Genomic DNA, 22,807 nt, shown 5'->3' with positions numbered 1-22,807 from the left:
AACAAGCATGAGTTTAAAACTTAACATTCAAGACGCTACAATTTCACGTTTCAAACACTTATCATGATGTCTCTCAAGATGCTGCCCTACCACCAAGCATACACTCGACAAGATTTCACCATCTGTGCAACATCGAACAATCATGCAACATAAGATCTGGTCTAATAATCAGCAAGATAATAGAGGTTACCTTTGTAGCTTCAATGTTAATTCTATGCAAATGACATAGGCTTGATCGGCATCCACGTACTACAATCCATAAAAATTTAGTCACGGTAGGATAAATAAATTTGATAAACTATGTAAATAAAAATGCACGCAACCTATGCGAGGTTCAAACCTGGCCAAGTTGGTGCCCAAAAATGTACATTAGGTAAGCAGTAGGCTCTCGGTCAAAAGGGATCATACGTACGGTAGTATGTGAAGGGCCAAACCAAAACCCTCCTCCAAGCCGCTAGAGGCCATGCCGGCAGGGCAAAGGTCGGCTCATTGGAAGCCCCCGCTCCTGAGTCCAGAAGCAAACACCCATTCAATTCATGTAACTTTCCAGGCCCATAATTAAATCCATAGAAACCTACACATGCTTATCTAACCCCCAAGTTAAACCCACGAAATTTATCCCCTACCGTCTAACATATTTATAGCCCATCAATTAACTCCAAACCTCTGTACCAAAAATAATAATAATAATAATAACGCCATACCTCCCAACGTAGATAAGGTCTGGATGGTATCTTTCGCTCGAAAAAATGATTCATCCTCTTTGGCGACATCAACCGTTGGATCGCTCTCCACACATATCTCATAGCAGCCAATAAAGGGCCTCTTCCCAAAACTGCAAGGCTCTGGAACCGATCATTGTGCACTTCGACGGGGAATCCTTCTTTCGCCCGAAAGATACAACCCCAGTCCAGATAGAGAACAGGACAAACCAATAACACATCCTTCCATTTTTACCCTTCCAAATGTTTTCATTTCCCATACCTCTTCTCCTCTGCGTCCTTCTCCCCCGATATATAAACGAACCATCTCCTCGCCCCTTAACCATCTTTATTCTTTCCCCAGTGACCAATCCCACGAAGAGAAGCAACCAAAGAATAGAAGAAAGATATGGGGAAGAAGGGCATTCACAAATCTTTCCAAGTCTACTTCTCTAAGCTGAAGAAAGTCACCACTGTCCACCTCCCAAGCCCCACAAACCCCTCCAACGCCGCCACCAGCTGGCTCTTCTCCGCCTGCAAGCACCCCAGGACCCCGTCCTTCGCCGTCGATCGCCATCAACCTGAAGATGGCGGGGCGGCGCCCACGACCCCGCTGCCACCCTCTCCGACGTCTATCGCTTCCTCTGCGAGAACTTCCACTCCCTGTACCACCGCGACGAGGACGACAATCGTGAGTTCTCCTCAGAATCCCCAAGCTACGACACCGATCCCCCGGCGGGCACGATCCGGTCATCGGAACGGTTCTTTGTTTCTCCCGGCACGTCCAACTCCCTCCTTGATGAGGCCCGGCCGAGCGCCGAAACGTCATCGTCGTCATCATCTAGTCCGGCGGTCCCCGGCGACGGGGTGGCGGTGACGACCTTCTCCAAGGACCCCTACGACGATTTCCGGCGGTCCATGCAGGAAATGGTGGACGCCCGCCACGTGGATCCCCACCAGACTTTGGATTGGGACTTCATGGAGGAGCTTCTCTTCTGCTACCTGGAGCTCAACGACCGGAGCGTGCACAAGTACATCCTGAGGGCCTTCACAGATCTGACGGTCAGCTACCGGCGTAGGTTTACGTCGAGCAGGGGGAGGAGGCGGAGGAAGGCCAAAGAAGGGGAGGTGGTGGTGCCACGTCATTTTCCGGTGGCCGGCTGACGTGGACAATGTCGGTGGGTCTGGTTGGGAGGTCTTGAACGGCGCCGCTGGAAAAGGTAACGCCGAATTTTCCGGTTGTGGATATATCATATTTTTTTGACGAAAAGTGGATATATAATATCTTCTCATCTACATATATGCCAAAAGCGATAGGGACATGGGAACGTAAGTTACGTGACGAGCACATGCAAATAATATTATAGATATAACTTAAAAGGTTCCGAGGGAATAGTGCCGCTAGATCGATTCCGACCGTTTGATCAATGGGTGTTGATGGTTTTTCCAAAGAATCATGCAGTCAGAAACAGTAGACTGTCGTGGAATTTTCTGATTTCAATAAAGAGACAGACACCCTCGTTTGCTACGTGTGTAGGCCTCGTTTTCCTTCTCCATTGCTAATTATTTTACACACTCGACTTTCTTAAGACCAGCGGATCGCACATGAGCCGGTAAGTAGATGTAGCATTCAAGAGGCATTGATTGCTGGGTCTTGAATGGTGTTAGTTTTCCTTTGGTACAACAAATTTATCGGTTACGTTATTGAATGGTGTTATTAAAGAAGCAAGAGATGTAGTTAATGGTATTTGTTTTACTGTCGCACTAAGCAAGTCTATGCTTGATTGTCCAATTATTCGAGAGATTCTTTAGATTCGCGGTCACATGCAATGCGGAGAGCAGATTCGATGTTCTGATATATCTTATTTTCCCGTCTTGTGGTTGGACCATTGGATTTGGCGTATCAAGTTTCTCGGTGGGATCTGTTTCCTGGTATATTATAAAGCTTTTGGTTGGCCTGTCACCATAAATTAAAGGAGCTCCAGTTCGAACAATATAAAGATCCGTGGGACCCGGAGTGAGGCTGCGACTCCATTGGAGCATATTACTACAGTGGTGACGTGCACGCTTTGACTATAAAAGCACCAAGCAGTAACAGGAGTGAGGTTCCTACTCTCCCCTATTTATACATATTGAGGCTGAGGGACTGCACCATTCATAACAAAGCAAATGGCCCATGAACACTGACCAATTAATCCAACATTGCGATCTTTTTCCAACTATCTTGAGAGGATTGTCAAGAGATCCTGCTAATAGATAGGTATATTGGCATATCACCATGATATAAGTGCATCAGGAGACTAATCTAAAATGGCCATGCGACAGGACGTGTCAGCACATGACCACGCAACTCGAACATTTACCAAGGCAAACATATGCTGGAACTATGATCTCACTGTACTTGAATACTTAGACGCCTCCATCTCAGCTTATAAGACGAATATAGACAATCCCATCACGATGATAAATTCTTGGGTAAAATAACGAGTAATTATATGCCGTGCATAAATAAATAGCATAACTCTGCACCTAGTGTTCCACGCAAGAGTTCTTCCACCGGTAAAGTTCTGATCAGGGAAGACATCCATCCCTATGGGGGATCTCCCTCCGTGGAAACTTATGAAAGCATGTCTGGAGCGGAGCTCAATAAGCCTTGAAAGCCTATCGCCAATTTGACAGCTGCTACAGATCCATGACAAGGCTTTCTCTATAGCCAGCCCCTGGCCTTAGATGGAAAGACTCGCACAAAACGCGCTACCATTGATGAGCCATTCCCTTTTTTTTTTTTTTTTTCTTGGGTACCCATTTTATTGATCAGTGGAAATTTCATCAACCATTACCAGCCAGCAATAAGGATTGCATCATTTCCATCTTAACGAGGGCATCTGCAAAGTAGCTCAGTTCTTGTAGCCGCAGATGGAAGGAGTGGCGTGAAACATGCTACAGTTGATATGGCATTTCATCAGTCAATGAAAGTTTCATCAGCCCACCGCCAGTCCAGCAACAAGATTAATCCAACCATTGATGACTTAATCAAGCCGACCAATAAAAGCCTGCTATGTGGCTTCAACTAAAGACATTGTTAAGCAATTAAAGCTCGCCCAATAGACGGCTGTTGCTACTCGGCCCACAAACATGTCTTGCATGGTCAAGTCTTGCGACGTACATAACATGCAGGCAATTATTGTTCATCAAGCAAGGTTCATGGTCGCTTCTCTCCATAACCCACACCGACCCTCATTCTACATTAGTTATGCCCAAGGGACTTTTAGATATGCTTACATTGTGCTACTCTTGCTTTCATTACTCTCTAAGTCTCCACTGTTCCCCAAGATTCAGTCTGACTTAGGCATCAAAAAAGTCCTCTCCTTGATAAGATCTGGCGACCTTCTATGCTCATCCTATTCTTTTTTGCAAGTCCACCTCACTATTTCAAGTTTGTTTCGACTTTGCGAATCATACCTACAACCTCGCTGATCAAGTAAGCACTAATTTTGAAGTGCAATTTAGTGAGGTAGGATTTTGGCAGCAACAATTTTCATCTTAAAAAATGGCCCTTCAATGCAGTTCAACTTCCTGTAAATCATGCCATGTGACCCACAGCAAGGTCAAGCTTTAGCCCCATTTTTGATGATCATAAATACTTTTAGTTTTAGTTGGACATATTTTAACCTTTACCCATCCATTCTTCCCAATGTTCTTTATCACTGAGAATTGGCACACACTTCTTAGTTGCTGAGCAACACGGAGCAAGTGAAATGACTCAAAAACGCACCAGTATCGGAGAATAAGCCTGTCTCATCAGATGAATTACATTACAGCGATTCAACATTAATTTAGTGCTGTTGCATGCTTTACTGAGCCAACCCTCCCCCCCTCCCCAACTGGAATCACCCATCCTGGTACTCCTAATTGGTGATAAAATGTGTCAACTGAGGTTATTCAAACTACCTCCCCCGCCCCCCCAACTGGAATCACCCATCCCGATACTAGTCGTTGCCGTTAAGCCCCGGTGAAGATCCCGGTTGGACACCAAGTAAGTTGTCTCTTGCTTTTTAATGAAGATTATACCTTAAAAAAAGGAATTCTCTTGTCGAAATTTATTCAACGGGACACTCTCTTATGCTTAAGTTAACCAAAATTCAAAAAACAGTAAAAAATCACAGATATAAGAGTTTATCAAGCTAGAAAAAACTTATTATGATCCTCTTTTTATTTTCTCTTTATATAGAGATACGATTTATCCTTATTTTGTATCTTCTGTCCGAAGTATGAGAATGTAAAAATTACCAAATTAATTATAAATTTAGTGAATAGTTAATCATATTCATGATCTCCCCGTTATAAACAATCAATATTTCCGTTGTATATTGTAACTGTTCTAATAACCTCTAATCTTTCAGAACGTGGATTACGATTTCATAATAAATATTTGATAGACATTTGAGTTAGATGATCGATTCAATACTGATATAGTTATCAATTTATGAAGAATCACACCATTTGATTAATTTTCAAGCATCAATATTGATGGTCCGAATATGTCTGATGCTCGATATAAAAAATTACCGGTTCTTAACCGACTAGAAAAGTCAGATCTCCACCAAGCTCGTAATTTTGAATAAATATCTTAACACTAGTATTTGTATCCATCAACAAGCATTCATGATCGAGCAGCTCAGGTCAATAACGCTGCAAGGACGCCCGAGATCATTACATGAAACCACAACTATTATTTCTGCCTGCGTATTTATTATAAAATGACGTCAGGTCGATTTAAAAATGTGGCGCATTGATGTTCGAATCTTCAACTCCGCCCACGTGGGAGTTTAAAGAAGAATGCACATCTGGTCAAATGATAAAATTGTTATTGAAGAGATAGAAATTTGGCAAAAGCTAAATCCGCAGTCAAAATTATCAGCGTTGACTGTTTCTGAGATGGACGCCAAATTAATATTTCTCGGTCTGTTCTCGAGCACTTTAGCTGCTCTTCTAGCGGCAATGCCCAGACTACTTGCACGATGCGCTTCATTTGAATGTTTGACAATTTAAGATACGTTTAATTATATTTTTAATTTTTAATTTTTAATTTTTAAAAAATATTTTTATTTTTTTAATTTTTATTATTAAATAAAAATAAAAAAAATGTTTAAAAATATATTATTGTAAAGTAAAAATTAATTTTTGAGAATGACAGATAAAGAACTTGACGAAGGAGAAGGATTTAAGAAGAGAGAGAATGGAGTGAAGAGATGAAGAACTCGACGAAGGAGGAGGATTCGAACTCTTTACATTTTGATTTGATGTTTTAGATGTACGAAAGTAAAAAAATAAAAAAATAAAATTTAAAAAATAAATTTTTTTATTTTATATATAAAATAATTATTTTAATTATTTTAATTTTAATTTTAATTTTATAATATTATTAAATATTATTTTTTAAAAAATAAAAAATAAAAAAAATATTTTTTTTAATGACTAACCAAATACATCCTTAGCTTGCAGATCAAGTACTTTTTTACTTTGATTGTAGTGGATGTCATAGTGCTTGCAGTGCACGAGATTTCTTGGTTTTTGTTGTTGTATTATTTTTTTTTTCACGAATAATCAGTGTACCAATGTTGTTGTTTTTTTTTTTTTTTTTTTTTTTATGAATAATCAGTGGCCACACAGCTTCATGAGACCGAGGATCGGATGTTTGCTATTGTCATGAACACAGGCCCGTATCCTGATCAGGCCCCATCCACACTTTCGTGACAGGCCAAGCCTATCAAGTATCAACCATCAACCCGGAGTTTTTTATTTATCTAATCCATTTATAAAATTTTTTTATCAAAACGATACATCTTTAAATTTATTTATCAAACTGATATAAAAGATAAAAATATCATTTAAAATAATATTTTTTATCTGAAAAAATATCATTTGAAATGATATTTTTTGTGCAGTCAGCCCATCTCCCGTCAGATTCATGGTAGGATGATGTGGCCCCATAGACCCTACTCCCCCCAACACCGTCTGCATCTTCTTCTTCCCAACCGACGTGCTCTCCACCGACCACTTCTTTTTCCGATTTGATGCCCACCCTGCCACCCCCCTTTGCCCGGGCTAACGCCCGCTCCCCAGCCCCCTGCCGATGCGGCCTTTCTCCTTCCCATCTGACGCCCACCCCCCCTTGGGCTTCTTTTGTCTCCCTCCCAACCAACGCCCACCCCCCCACTCCTCCTCCTCCATCCGATGCCCACTCATTCCCTCCACCCCTTTTCCCATCCAACGCCCGCCCGCCCCATCCGCCCCTTAGGTTTCTTCCTTCTCGCTCCCTCCTACCCACCCACCCCCCACTCCTTTTTCCATCCGATCCCCCCACCCCCCGCACGGCCCTTCCTATGCCCATCCCTCCCCTCTTTCGGCTTCTTTCTCCTTCCCATCTGACCCCCCACCCTCTGCATGGATATCAGAGACAGGGAGAGACGATACAAATAAAGATAAGTCCATCTCTAATACAAAATATTTTATGTAGTTTTATTATATTTTTATTTTATGTTCTATAATGTATTGCTAATTTTATTTTTGTTATATAGACTAAATATTTTTCGGGTCTTATGTTGAACACTGATCATGCTCTATCTACGACTGATGAAGGCGAGCAAATCTAGATACCGTGCGAGATGAAAAAAAATCATATTTAAGAATATTGATGGTGATTGGCTATGAGCAAATTACCACGCCTTAGCATGGAGCATCCGATGCGCCTGATATGAGACATACACCATCACCATATATTTCAGATATGCCATTACCATATATTCTGCAAATGTCATCGCCATATATTTCATATATGCCACCACCTTATGATCCACGTATGTTAGGATCTTCATCTTTCTACGTGCCCCAGATGGCAGCACTAGATCCCAGTTTGCATCATAAGTCTTCATCTAAGGGGTCTGAGCAGTTGGGGGTTATTCCAGTCCCCTGTCAGACTCTTTTGTTATAGGCCCATCTTTGGATCCAGATGAGGGGGTTGAGAGGGTCACTCAGCTCGTAGATACTCCGACAGCACCTGTTATTCCTCATATGTATGACCATGAGACGTCCATTGATATAGAAGAGGGACTATTACTGTCGCGCCCCGAACCCAACACCCGGGTCGGACACGTGATGGTCGCACACTCTTTAGAGCAAGCCCTAAAGAATATGCAAGGCCAAATTAAATCGTTACAACTTTAACATCCATAACAATTTATTTCAACAATAATTCGTAAAACCTTGCATAATTACAATTTAAATTTCTTCAATCCTCTAATCAGGTACTATAACACTCTATCTATCCATCTGCTCACTCATAAATCCAAGCCATAGCCAATCATGAATGTCCTGTAACTCTGAGAAGAAAAAGAAAGATAAAAGGGTGTGAGCTTTACAGCCCAGTAAGAATTCTCATATTACACTGATATAATAATATAATCTAAAAATAAAGATAAATAATTAAATATAAAATTCGATGTTCAATGTTCAGAATAATGCAAATATCCATAAATTTTCTATCTTGTTAAAATAGATGCATCATCATATGTTAACAGGTGAAACACTTTTATTCAATAATTATTTCATGTCTTATCATTTATTTCTCTTTTATAATCACATGATTTTTAACATTTTCTTTCTGGCTCTGGACTAACCAAGTCTATACCTCAGTCATCATCCGGATCGAATCCACTTAAAAAGCCTTTCAAGGCTGTCCCAAGATGAGCTCCTAGCCGGTTGTTCCACATACGAAAGTCCGTGAGAGGCTGTCCTAGGCATAAACTCCTGGCGGGCTGTCTCAGGTATGAGCTTCTGGCCGGCTGATCTACCTGTAAGCCAGTGGGGGCTGTCCCAGGCATAATCTCCTGGTGGGCTGTCCCAAGCATAAACTCCTGGTCGGCTGTTCTACATGACAAGACTAGTCTATACCATATATCTCTTTCTTTTTATTTAATCATTATGTATTGATTTCATCAAATCAATTCTGACTTGCATTATGATCAATTCAGATATGTCATATCCATATAATCATGCCATCAATCTCTGATATATATATATATTGATATAACATACTCATGCTCAAAATCAAATAATAATATCTCAGATATAATAAATTCATTGATCTCAAATCCGACGATGCAAAACCCATAATGCAAGACCAACAGTAAAATAGCATATATATAATAATAATCATGTACAGGGATTCTTATCTTTACCGATGACTGATCCAAGCACAAAAATTAATGTTCTTCTTTGATTTATGAATTTCTTTAACAAAATATTCCACTCGATATCATATGCAGACAATCATCTCTTCATAACCCTAATCAAATATAAAAATCATATATGGAGAAAATTATCCGATAATCAATCCTAATAACACAAATCTAGGACCTCTCTCAGGATTAATCAAAATTAGGATTTGTCTAAGTATCTGGATCCTTCACTGATCTATAAGACTTCTAGAGAGAAAAAATCCATGAAGAGAGAAAAAATTCTAGAGAGAGAAAGTGGAGAGAGAAAATGGAGAGAAAATCTTCGTATCCTTCAAATAAGATAATCATGATCAAGATCATCAGAGATCCTATCAAGGTGACTCAATATGAATCAAATATTATAAATTTTGAATAAGATCGACCTGGGATCAGATTTACTGTACGAATTTCGGAGTAATCTCAAATCATCATATTTTTATTTCAAATTTATCTTAGGGTATGTGATGCAATCAGAGAGAGAGTAGAAGATCTTAGAGAGATAAAATTCATAAAGAGAGAAAAAAGTCTAGAGAGAGAAAATAGAGAGAGAATCTAGAGAGAGAAAATAAAGAGAGAAGGTAGAGAGAGGAGAAAGGAAAGAGAGAGAAAGAGGGAAAGGAGAGAGAAAAATTCTCTCTTTTCTTCTTTTTTTTCTATTTTTGTTTTGTTTTGTTTTCTTTTCCTTTTTCTCTTTTTCCTTTTCTTTTTCTTTTTCTTTTTCTCTTTTTCTTTCTTCTTCTTTCTTTTTCCTTTTCTTTCCGCAGCCTCCCTTGGGCCGAAACAGGAGAAGACCGTGAGGTCCCCCCCTCCAGTGACCCGGGCTCTGACGAGGTGGGTGGCTTCGTCGGAGGTCAGGCAACGATGGCCGACCATGCGAAGCCGGCCGGCGACGGAGTTTGGCTGGCAAGCTTTCCTTCTTTTTTTTTTCGAAAAATAGGGGATCCGCCCCTTTTCTTTTTATTTTCTGATCATTGGCCAGTCACCGGTGGCCAAGACCTTCAGGGAAGAGGGATAGAGAGATGAGGGTCCGGCCGAACAGGGGTTTTCTGTTTTATGAAATTTTCGACGATCCCGACGGCCGGCGAGGAGTCTAAAACTATGGGAAGAAAGAGAAGAGGGAAAGGAAGAAAGATTGGACCCTCACCTGAACTCCGGTGGCCTCTTCGACCTTCGATTTCCGACGAACACAAAAAGAGGGTGTCGTGACTTTCAAGAAAAAAAGAGGAGGAATCAAGCTTGAAGATCGCCGGTGGAGGTTTGAGAGGGAGAGGAAAGGCTTATTTATAGAGGATCCTAGAGTTTTAAGAGTACTAGAACTCTTCTCCAATCGGGATTCATCGGAGAAGAAGACTCCCTTCAGGAGTCTTCTTCCGTTCCTTTTTTTTTTTTTTTTTAACTGTGGGCTGATTCTGGGCCTAATTGGGTTGGGTGTTACAATTACAGGCGACACAAAAGCAAGAACGATTGTTGAGGACCTTCCTAAGAATGTCTAAGCGACCACGGGCACCATGATACCCTTGTATTGATACTTAGTATTTTTTAGACTTGTAGTAATGTAGAATTCTTTTTTGTAAACTTGATATTTTTATTCTATGTTATATTATTAATTGTTCTTTCTATCAAAGATTAGTTTAAATATTTTGCTTATTAATTTCAAGTGTTGGGATGTTATGAAATTTTTGGACATGGATACAGGACTTCAGGTATGTCTCGAAAAGTTGAGGGAGGAAATGCCATGCTAAAAGGGCCATATAAATCAAAATACAAATAATAATAATATGTCAAGTCATTCAATTACATTCTTTGAAATAGCAAGCAACAAGCTTATACAAGTTAGCTCCACTTCTCTAATGTATGAAAGAAACATATCATATTAAGGTGCTAGTCAAGGAGACATGCTCCAACAAAAAAAATATCTATCAAGTTTTTATGATTATTTTACTCTATATTAACCAAGCATCTTCAAATGTCTCTAAAATTTATCATATTTTCTCCACCTCTCATCGTCCTATCCTCAAAAATATTAGAGAAGACTTTGGATCATTTGAAAAAAAAATTAATTTTTTTAAAATAAAAATTAATTAAAAATTTAGTTGGATAAAAAAATATGATACGCTGGGTTTTGGTCGGAATAAAGCACCGTTCAAAACAATACTTTCAATTTTTTTTTCTTAAAAAAATTCCACGAAAACTACAAAGAGATAAATTAATTGGACAAAAAATATTATTTAAAATAATATTTTTTTTAAAAAAAATCATTTCAAACGGATGTTTTCATATTTTGCACTAATTTGATAAACAAGCCTAAAGACGTATTGTTCCGATAAAAAAAAATTTATATTTGCATTAGATCGGTAAAATACTCCGTCAGCCCGGCTGACTGGCAGAGGCCACCAGCGTCATTATCCTTCACAAACGGAATGCCCTTGAACAGATCAATATTAACGCTTTTACCAGTACGCAATGCATTCAAGCCACGTGTGGGTGGATCCTTCTGGAATTCCTTCCCCCTCCAACAACCGCTCTCTGGTCTCGACTCCAACTACGTTTCATCAAGCGCCGGCACCACGTCTGACACCCACACCAATTTCCCGAGGCAGATCCAAACGGTAAAGTTGTTATATTCTCTCACCCATCTCACCTCACATTACTAGGCCGTGGAAGACTTACATCAAGGCCGCCGATAGCACCACGGAATGATTCTTTCTACTAATCTGAAGGGATAGCTGAGAAGAATCTTCATGCAGCAGTCGTCAATTGCTATATCGGAATCAGGGTCTATTTCACTGATCTCCAGGGAAGGGCTGTTATGGATGCGGCCACCATTGCCGGGGTGCATCCTCTGCGTTTGTTCATGAGACCAGCGACAGTTCTGGCTTATGGTATCTACAAGACGGTCTTGCTGGAGAATGATCAGATGAATGTGGCATTTGTTGATGTGGGCCATGCAGCCATGCAGGTCTGCGTTGCCGGGTTCAAGAAGGCGTAGCTGAAGATTTTGGCTCATGCCTATGATCGGTCCCTTGGACGAAGACATTATCTTTTCTTTTAGTTTACAGTTGGCACTGCTACATTGCCGTTATACATGACATTTTTAAGCTCCGTTTAGCTTAATTGGATGTCCATATATCGTGAAAATGCAAATAAGTTATTTTATGATTGTCTTGAACTATTTTCTATGTCAATCCATGAGTCTGCCGGATCTATCATGACTTCTTCAGTTATGAATTTGGAAGGCTCACGAGAGTTTCCCCCTTCTGATTGCTTGCTTTGTCCTGGAAGGGCTCTGCTCCCGAGGGGCAGAATGGGGAAACAGAAAATCTGCAGAGTTCAATTGTATTTTCCCAAGGAAATGTGATTCCTAGTGTCAAAGCTTTGACATTCTACAGATCTAGTACATTTTCAGTTGATGTTCATTGTGCTGAAGTTGGTGACTTGCAAGTTCCAGCAAAGATAAACACATACACGTACGGTGTGTATGGTATTGCTAGTGCTATTATGGAAATCAGTTTTATCGCTCATTTAAAACATGAAATTCATGGTCTTCAATTTACCTCTGTTTTCTCTTCATGGCAATCATGGATACTGTTGGATAGATCAGTTCTTTCCAAACAACCACAGGTGAAAAGGCTGAGTCGTAAATGAAGGTTTGTTTGATTCTCCATGGGATCGTGTCTGTTGAATTGGCAGCTGTAAGTTTGGATTTTGCTGACGGTTGTGCACAGGGTTCTTTGGTGCATGTTTACTTTGTGGCACTGCCTGACTAAATCTGTGCTTTATCTCTAGATGTTGAAGAGGAAGAAGATGAAGTTTCAGTATCAGCTACAAAGGAGCCACCAAAGGAATCTACCAAGATGGACACAGCTGAAGCAACAAATAACTCCACAACTGAAAATGATGTAAACATGCAGGATGCTAAAAGCACAACAGATGGATCTGGTTCGGGGGTTGAAAATGGTAAGACAGAGTCTGAAGAAAGGCCTGTGCAGATGGAAACAGCTGCTAAGGTTTGCAACTAACCAACCATAGATAGTGATGCTTCTTCTATCTTGATATTCATCGTGCACCACAGAAATTCTTTGTTATGCTTCAGTCAATCGAAACATTGTTTTTATGCGGCTGCTTATTCTTTTGTTTCTGAAAGCTTCAAAGTACACTCTCATATTACAAGGATTACAAACATATCCTTGTCTCCATACTTTTTCTCTATCAATTCTGGAAGATGTATATATGATGCTGATATTTCAAATTTGCACCCATGGCATCACATGGGTTCACTCACTTGAATGCAATGCAGGCTTTGCCTTCCCAGTTGAGTTTCTTGGACTTGGTTTCTGCTTTTCTGCATGTCATATATCTAAATGCTAATTCTGAACATGTCTTGGCAATTTACCATCCTAGAAAAGTTTGTCTCCTTCATTTGGTAATGGTTATATGTCAACTCTAAGCATAATCTCCCATTTGGTTTATAACTTTATTTTATTTACTCTAGCTATTTCATGTCTTGGTCGTAGTTAGGACATCATTTGCGGTTACTCTGTGCATATTTAATTTATAAGAATATTATCTTATTGCATAATGTTATATAATGTTCCAACTATTTTATTGTATCCTACAAACAAACCTTGTTGATTTCTGAAGATTCTCATATATTTCTTTGTTCCCTTTCTCTTCTTTTCTTTTTTGCGGAGAAAATGGTTTTTTAGGGTTTTATTTGATTATTTAATTATAGTGATAAAGGGAGATTCCAGTTTATTTCTGCCTACAAAGCTTGATTTGGATTGTTATATTTTCTTTGCATGATACATTATCTGTTATGCTAGCTTTAAGCTAGTTGCTGATACCAACAGTTCTCAACTCAATCTGAGCATGATTCATCTGAGACTTCCTGTTCTCTCCATCCTAACAGTTACGTCAATTGGACTATCAATGGACCAATTCTTCAATAACATGTAGACATGTTCAGCCTTCTACATTAGTGGCTACAAAGCTAGGAATTGATTTATATAGAGGTTGTTCCAAGGAGGGACATTGATGGGTTGTCAGTATTGGGGATGTTGAAATGAAATGCTCTTGAAAGAAGAGACGTAAGAGAAGGAAAATTATATAAAAGGGGTCGAGATGGATGGGATGTGGTTAGGAGAACCATGTGCAAAGACACCGATTGTATACTTCAGTTTCCATACCTGTTTCTTTTCTATGGTTTTAGGGTTGGAGGGTTAAGTTTGAGAATTGAGAACTCTGAGAGTATTGTTATCCTGTGGAGTTAGGATTTTTGAATGTATGAAAGCTCCCTGTTATAATGGCTCCTTCAGAGCTCTCATTTAATGGATGAGAGTATTGTTATTTTTCAATGAAGATTTCTTTAGTAGAATCCTCATTTAACAATTTTTCAAAGTAGTATCTTCCTTTTTCAATTTTTTCATCTTTCACAAATATCCTATTATTCTCATTTTGAAGGCATCTAACTTGATCAATATCTGTAGATTTTTTTTTCTAGCTTTAACTATTTTTGTAAATTTTATTCTCATATTTTTTAAACCCATTCTAATACACACACACACACTACATATTTAGTCTTATTAGCATTTTTGTATTTTTAGTCTCATTATATTTTATAATATTCTCGCCATTATTTATTTTTCCATTATTTAAAGCTATTTTGTTTTGTTCTAGTTGCCTCTTGTACCTCATTATTCCATGATCAAATTTCTTTTTTGGTATATCTTTTCTCTGCTGACTCTCCTAGATTGATCATTTGGTCTCATACTCTATTTGGTTCAGTCATTAGGTTCCAATTTTCCTCCTTCGAGAATTTATCCCCAAACATATAACATTTTCTTCTTTTAAATTTTACCATCTTATCTTTGGATATTTATTATTTTTCTCTTTTTTTTTACACATAATATATAAATCTAAGACTAGTAAACTATATCGTGTGGTTAAACTCTCTTGTTATCACCTTACAATGCTTAGATATTGATCTTTTTCTTTTTTTTCGATGAAAAAAAGCAATCTATTTATGACAAATTTGATCTACTCTTAAAGGACACTGAAAACTCCTCTCTTCTTAAAATAAGTGTTTGCAATTATTAGGTCATAAGGTACTACAGACTCGAGGATTGAATCTTTCATTAAATTTCTATCCTCAAAACTGAATATTCTATCTACTTTCTCTTATCATGCATTACTTTTCCCTACATACCCCTTTAAGTCGCCACCTACAAGTATTATTTGTCTTTTGAAATACCTTGCATCAATCCATCCATTTTTTCCTAAATTGTTGCTTAATCCTATCCTCTAAGCCTACATCTTGTGCATAAGCACTAACTACATTAATAATCTCATTATCCAAAACTAATTTAATAGCAATTAATTAATTAATTATCATTTTTACATCTATAATTTAATTATCCATTTTCTTATCCATTACTATTCCTAAATTATTTTTATATTATCCTTACATAAATATAATAGTTTGTAACCATCCCCTATATCCTTGTATTTTCCATCTTTTTATTTAAGCAAGCAATATTGATTTTCCTATGTCTCCTTGTATTTACTAGTTCTTTACTCCTTTTTTTTGCCAAACATTCCAAGTAGCAAATTCTAATTAGCTTCTTTTGTATAATTATCTTCTTTGTATGATGAATTTTCTCTTGGTTCCTTATTACTCTGATTGACCATCATTGTACTAGATTATACTAGAAGACTCTTTATTCTAAGTAATCCTTGCTAACTGGTCGTTATGACTTGGTTACGTTATAGCAAGTCATTTATGAGCAACAATCTAACCAACCCTTGCTCAATTGTCACTCCAACTGGGTGACGTTATAGTGGGTTGTTTATGGACAATGACATAAATAATCCTTGCTTATTTGTCATTACAACCAGGTTACATTGTAGCAGGTCACTTATGGATAACAATCTAAACCTTGCCCACTTCTCACCACCATTGGGTCAAGTGGTGGCACATCGCATAGAACAGGGGACAACCTAACATTCATGTGGATCAAATTGAGATCCATTTCATAGTTATTGACATATTTTTATGATCGGCTGTCAACTTGACATCAACCCTCCACCTTTCTTATGCAGGCTGAGGACTGGCCATAGAAGTGTTAGCTGATTATCACTGTTCTGATCTTTTTCGTCAAGTCTTCTTTTTGTGAGGTAATATAATGCTTCTGTTCAAATCTTTACATGATGAGCAAGAGAACTGGGGATATTAGAACAGTTTTTTTGTCATCTACTATCGTAAGTGTTGAAAATGGTGGCAATCTGGCTGTTATATGTTATCAAATAAAATGATAGCTTCCCAAATGGGTGAAGGAATTTTGAAATGCATCATTGAATAATAGATGTTAATTAGTTGTTATTTGACTTGGCCTTATATTTGAAGACATGAAAACAAATTTTTAATTCAAATGTTAAGACAAAATGAGATTTGTCATGCTAAAACTTAAGGCTAATTGGTGTCAGGATTATATGTCCCGCATTAAGGTCAATGTCAGTATGGTATTTTCCAGCAGTTAAGGTTACGTTTTGTTTTTTTTAATCATTGTACACGTTGATCATGTCACTTAATATGTGTCAAGGAAGCAGGATAGGCAGGTCAATGTCTGTTGGAAATTAAAATGCACAGACATTTTGGTCCTTGGGGCACTCACTCATGTTGCCTCTTGCTAGGCATATCCCATGTTAATTTTGACATGGTTTCATGGTTCCTTTCTGAAGTTGGTTTGGTTCTTTCATTTGTTTTACTCAGATGTAGAATGTTGCACTCATATGCTTCACCAATATTTTAATCTTGCAGGGTCTTTATAGCTACTACAATTTTTATGACAAGATATGCTGAACTTGAATGCAGGTTGGATGTCTTAACTTTTGATGTCACAGAGATAAAGATATAAATAATTGTAATTCATTTTTTCCCTCCACATATACAGTACCATATAAAACCTGTTCACTTGGTTTTGAAAATTTGTCCATCTCACTTTGCAGGTCGAGCCTTCAAAGAAGAAGGAAGTTCCAGTATCAGAAATGGTGTATGGAGGGTTAGCTGCTGCTGATTTACAGAAAGCAGTGGAAAAGGAGTTTGAGATGGCGCTACAAGACAGGGTAATGGAAGAGACCAAGGACAAGAAGAATGCTGTAGAGGCTTATGTTTATGACCTTAAAAATGAGAAACAAGGTTAGAATCATAATCCTTAAAATTTCACATCTTAAACCATAACATTTTAACAGAATCAATCTGATTCCTTACTCTGTTCTGCATTTAGCTTCACAATAAGTGTCAAGATTTTGTAAGTGAGTTGGAGAGAGAACAGTTCACTGCAAAGCTTCAGGACATTGAGGATTGGCTATATGAAGATGGTGAGGATGAAACAAAGGGTGTTTATGTTGCCAAGCTTGAGAAGATCAAAAAGGTACATTCTTCACCTTAGGGTTTATACGCCATCTTTTATTTGAAATGCCAGACTTGTTGCTGATCCCCCTTACTGTAGCAAGGTGACCCTATTGAGGAGCATTACAAGGAGAGCATAGAGAGAGGCCTGCAATTGATCAACTTATTTATTGTATCAATAGTTTTAGGGCGGCAGCTTTGTCCAGAGATCCTGAATTTGATCACATTGCAATTGCAGAGAAGCAGAAGGTATGGTGTCTCATATCTCAGCAGGGTTCCATAGCGTCAAGTGAAGTTAGATATCTGACTTTGTAATTTAACCCCTTCGTGGAACTTCACATTCATCATGAATAATCTTGACAGTGGGTTGAAAGGAGCAAAATGGAGTTTGTGAGGTGCAAGATTTGTGTAGCAACTATGCTCTCTTGTGACTGAGCTTGTCCAATTTACAATGGAACAAGGAATAGTGCTTGTCAGGACCGGTTACTGATTAAGCAGTCATATATATCTTGTCATGCGCGTTGGGTGTTTACATATATTTTGAAATGTTTAATGTAAACCGTGCTGTTGGAGATGACGTTATTGTTTAGCTGTAATTTGCTTACAAGTGGCACTTGAAAGTAAGGACAGGCATGTATTATATTATTACATAAATAATATAGCAGATTTAGGCGGAGTCTTTCATTTTGTAGGTTATCAATGAGTGTGGTGAAGCAGAAGCATGGTTGATGGACAAAAAGCAGCTGCAGGATGCTTTGCCCAAGCACGCGGTCCGGTTCTCCTTGCAGCTGATGTGAAAAGGAAAGCCGGGGCACTTGACTAGTTTGAATTTAGTAAATGTTTAATGTGCATGCAAATGACTTAGAGGTATGATATTCTTCGTTTTTTTTGTTTTACTTGCATCTTTTATCAATGTACTTTCTGTTAACTCTACTTGGAGGTTAAATTTGGAAATCTTGGAGATGCCTTAATGATGGCTATGAAGTTGATATGCTGCAAAACATATAACCATGATTATGGAGAATGGTTGTATGCTTTATTCAAACCACGCTTTCCCATCCACTTAACTCTGTTTTTGATGACCTGCGACAATGCATTTTTCACCTCCTGAAAAATGAGATCACTGGACAACAATCAGAAGGTATATGCATTATCACATTAAGAAAAGAAAAAGGAAAAAAAGAAACCAGACGTGTTATAGGATTATGCTATCATAACCTTGCTTGCTGTGTATTGCTTGAAATCTGAAGCAAAGTAACTAACAGAAAATTTGGTTGCACAAGTTTTGCAAGTCAATCATGACAAAACCAAGGGCGGCCCCAGCTAGGCCACAGGCACCACCTCCAGCCAAGACAGCACCCCGACCGCAACCTACCGAGCAGCAGCCTCAGGGGCATGATGGAACTGGAGAGCACGTGGCAGTCCCTCACCAGAGGCTGATCCAGAACCAATTGGAAACTGACAAGCCAGAGTGTGTCTGACATCCTGCGGGACAACAAGTTTAAGATAGCTGTCTTCAATTTTTTTGGGGCCATCATTGCTCAGCCTGTGTCGCCATTTTCATTTCAGCATTGCTCTGTCATAGGCTAAATGAGGTGTGAGGGATGCCCTGCGGGCGGTGCCTATTTTAAATATTCATCACTGCCAGGCAAGTGGCATCCCTTCGTCTCTTAAAATCCAGTTTTTGATATCGGGGTTGCGAGGAGGAGGAAATTTACACAGGTGGACTACTTTGACATTATTTTAAGATATTGGTCTAGATTTCAGCAATCTTTTGCACCATGCGTGGATGGGACTTGAGTCTTCTGAATCGAGATTTGCTTGTTTGTTCCACTGTAAACTTTGTACAAGGCTTTTGCTGGGGTTGTCTGCTTCGTAAACGCGTGAAGGTTACGTTGTTTTGTCTTTTTCTTCCTGATAATTAATCGTTGTTCCATTAAATTTCCAGTCACTTACTCTACTATGGATATTCTGAAGCAGGAAGTTATTTTATTGTTGTCTATTCTTTTTTAATACATGCAAGCAGGGACTTATTAGTAGGGTTTGATTGCCTGGAATTAAATTGTGACCTGAATTGGTTTACCCAACTCACCTTCTAAGAGACAATAGCAGTATATAAGCTTTTAGCTTTGGGCGTTGGACCCGGAACTTGCATTGATATGCGTGGGCAAGTTGTGCCATGTTTGAAGGATGGCTGCTATGCTTTCACTGTTTTTCTTCCTGCTGATCACACCGGACGACTTACGTTTTCTCCCGTTTCTCTCGCATTCTTTTTCTTAAAATGCATACATCCTGGGTGCCGATTTATTTTTATTTCAAAACGGCTAAAACAAAACTAATTTCTTCTCCACATCTGTGCTTGGAGTAAGCTGCAGGATGTTGTTAATTTCAACAAGAAGTCACCACGTATTCTAAAGTTGTATTATGCTTGTAAATTTCAGTCATTCTAAACCTCAGAATTTTGGCTCGAACCTACAGATGCCAGTCCTAAAATCTAATTGTTGATTTATCAGAAAAATTCCGTCGATGCATGTCCACATTGTAGCTTTATAGACTAATCTGCCATTGGTTTTACACGTGACATAATCAAGCACTTGGACAAGGCCACCTTTTCTTGGTGACTAATGCCAACACATGTGCGCGGCTGGTTCTGAGCTACATTATTTGTCCTGGTGAGATTGGAAAGCAATTAAAGAGAAGGTAGAAAGGTTGCTTTATTTGGTCCTGGGAGGACTTCAGTTTGCGCCTGATGATGTGTACGGGTGCCACCAGATTGACGTACATCGGCATCAAGAGGCAGATTAGAGCTGAACCTTCTCTGATTCTGAGAGCCTGGCAAGGGCTCTATGCAATGAGGCTAAAGAAGATGAGTCACACCCAGATTATGACATTAAAAAAAAAAAGGCAGATACAAAATTAATTTACGACCAAAAAGAAAACAAAAAATGCAGCATAATCGCCAACTATATTTCCTATTAGCATCGAGGGAAACCTGAAATGAGCAAGAGATTTGTTTGTTCCACAAATGAAGCAAAGCAGCATTTCATGAGAATTTTCTGTCCAGTGAAATCTCCCTCTTCTTGCATGCAAATGAAGAATGAGAGAAAACAGGGAGGCCCCACTGGGAAGAAAAGATGATGGCAGGAGTAACGACCTCATCCAGCTTCGCAGTCTCTGCAATACCAGCATACAACTCGGCAATCCTTCTTGCCGCTCCCATTGACGGAAAGCACCTCCACTTTATTTTCTTGGAAGAGGATAATCGCAGAGCAACCATTTTCCCATTTAAATTTCTAAGCCATCTCCTTCCGGACCTCACGGCCTCGTCCTGCTGCTGATCTAGCCTCTGATAGTAGCCTCCTGAGCATCCTGTAACAATATCCTGGAAGCCCATCCGAAGTTGAACTTGGTGTATAGAATGGATGGCAAACTGGAATGGTTTTATAGAATTAATGGAGCTTTGGAAGACACATAATTAGTGAGAGGTGAGAGTCATGTTGTGTGGGGCCAGGCACATGGAAGAATCAATTTGCAACACTGGATGGAATATTAGAGAGGTGGCCATCAGACAGTATTGCCCGCACCTTGATTCCTTTAACCACATGACCACCATCCTAAGGTTACCCATTAAGGCCGCCCATCCTGTCCACCTGCTGCTCCCTTGCTTTGAGTCACTTGACAACATCTCGGCCAAGATGATTGATATCACCTTTTGACGTGTGGCCTCAGGCAGATTCTTCCACTGTGTACGCATAGTTTGTTATTATTCTAGGCATGTGCAATCACCGTTCGCACATTTCACCAGGTGGTGAAGAACCAAGAAGTCATGGTCAATGATATGTCACAAGAAATTCGGTTACGTAAGACTCTGAACATGCTTGGCTGTCAACTTGTCATCGCATGTTGTGTTATAGCCTGTAAGAGACCATGGGCATGAGCAAATAGCTTTATTATGTCGACTTGTTTGTTGATTTACCTGATGATTGTCCAGGCACTCATCCAAGTAGATTCTATAACAACCCCAAAACCACCCTCAAGAATCCCAAAGGCAGTTGATAAAAATAAATCATATCGTAAATGGATTTCTGAAATTATCACTCTTGAGGTTTCAGCTGTCTCCAGGATATGAATGCTGTGCCTCGTAAATCATACTCTTAAAGCCCAAATCAAGCGAAGACATGTACATGCAGTGCCTGTGCTGTATAAGAAAAGGATAGTCACATGTAAGAGACTCTTATATAAGCTCAATAGCCTTCTAAGTTTTCTAATACAAATATTTGGCTAATGATGGGATATAGATATTCTTTTTATTAATGAAATAAAAATGTTCGTTTTTTCTCTTTTGAGATTAGGGGGAAATAATTCTCAGCTCACCACTCCTGCCCCTGACCCTTTCCGAATTGGCGAAGGGTGATACCATTCAAGTAAGCACTCAGTGTTGATACTCAAGAAATACTTATAAGTTGACTTGTTTTCCTTTTCTTGCATGCTAGTTAAAATTAATATCTTTGGCAATGTTATCATATAGAGTTTTTGTTTTTTTTTTCTTACTTTTTTAAAAAAGAAGAGAGGGAGGGAGACTAACCCTCCTTATAATCATCTATATATATACTAAAATCCTAATACCTGGATGCGTCATCCAAAATTTGAATCTAGAATCTCTGATTGCTCGTGCAGAAGGGTGTGACCGCACTGAGACAAATCCCAGGTCATATCATACAGATGCTCTCATATATATACACTTTATCATTTATCCTATAATCAGGAAAAACATAGTATTTTCTATCATGATTGCTGCACATAGAAACTTTATATTAAATCTAGTCCATAACATTAATTTCTTCCTTAAACTGGATTATTACATGTTATCAGGAATTTGTTGATAAATGTTTGTTTTTTTTTTTTTTTTTTTTTTTCGGGGGCGGGGGCAGGTAGGGGGAGGATATTAAGAAGTTCTAAAATGCATGCATGTTGGTTCTTGATCCTTATGGTAATATGTTATTAGATGTTATAAAAAATTTGAAGAAAAGAAGAATGAGTGAAGCGAGTGATCTCCATTGGGATCACCTTGGAGAGTTCTTCAACTCAAGAAGAGGAAATGAAGAGGCTTTAGAGCATACCTGGATGCAAGAAAAATTGCTTGGATTTTTTTTTTTTTTTTTTGAGAAAATCTAGTCTTTTACATATTTGTTTCATTAACAAATAACAATTTTTTGCAACAAAAAACTGACATTTTTTTTTAACAAACTATTTTCATTTCTATGGAAATGTCTTAATTTTTTTCCTTTTGTTTTTTCATGCATTTTCTTGCAACTAAATATGTCCTTAACAGAAAAAATCAAAGAGTTCAACTCGTTGAGATTGGAGATGGAGAGAAAAGCAAGAATATCTCATGCACCAAGATGGGTGTCAAATGGAGG

At 38.7% G+C, this 22,807-nt stretch overlaps 1 protein-coding gene and 1 pseudogene across 1 annotated transcript; both read left to right on the top strand.

The window, feature by feature from the left end:
• The first annotated feature begins 1,083 nt into the window (after positions 1–1,083).
• On the top strand, positions 1,084–2,350 carry LOC105047807 (transcription repressor OFP14). The gene is given in 2 exon segments (XM_010926889.4): positions 1,084–1,291; positions 1,294–2,350. Coding segments are annotated over 2 exon segments (753 nt in total). The 5' UTR covers positions 1,084–1,110; the 3' UTR covers positions 1,866–2,350.
• Positions 2,351–11,499: 9,149 nt separating this feature from the next.
• On the top strand, positions 11,500–19,371 carry LOC105047808 (heat shock 70 kDa protein 15-like; annotated as a pseudogene).
• Positions 19,372–22,807: the final 3,436 nt, after the last annotated feature.

Source organism: Elaeis guineensis, chromosome 6 (assembly GCF_000442705.2).
Source record: "Elaeis guineensis isolate ETL-2024a chromosome 6, EG11, whole genome shotgun sequence".
Lineage (NCBI taxonomy): Eukaryota > Viridiplantae > Streptophyta > Magnoliopsida > Arecales > Arecaceae > Elaeis > Elaeis guineensis.
Note: the sequence above shows the minus strand (reverse complement) of the source record. Positions and strands in the feature narration are given on the sequence as shown.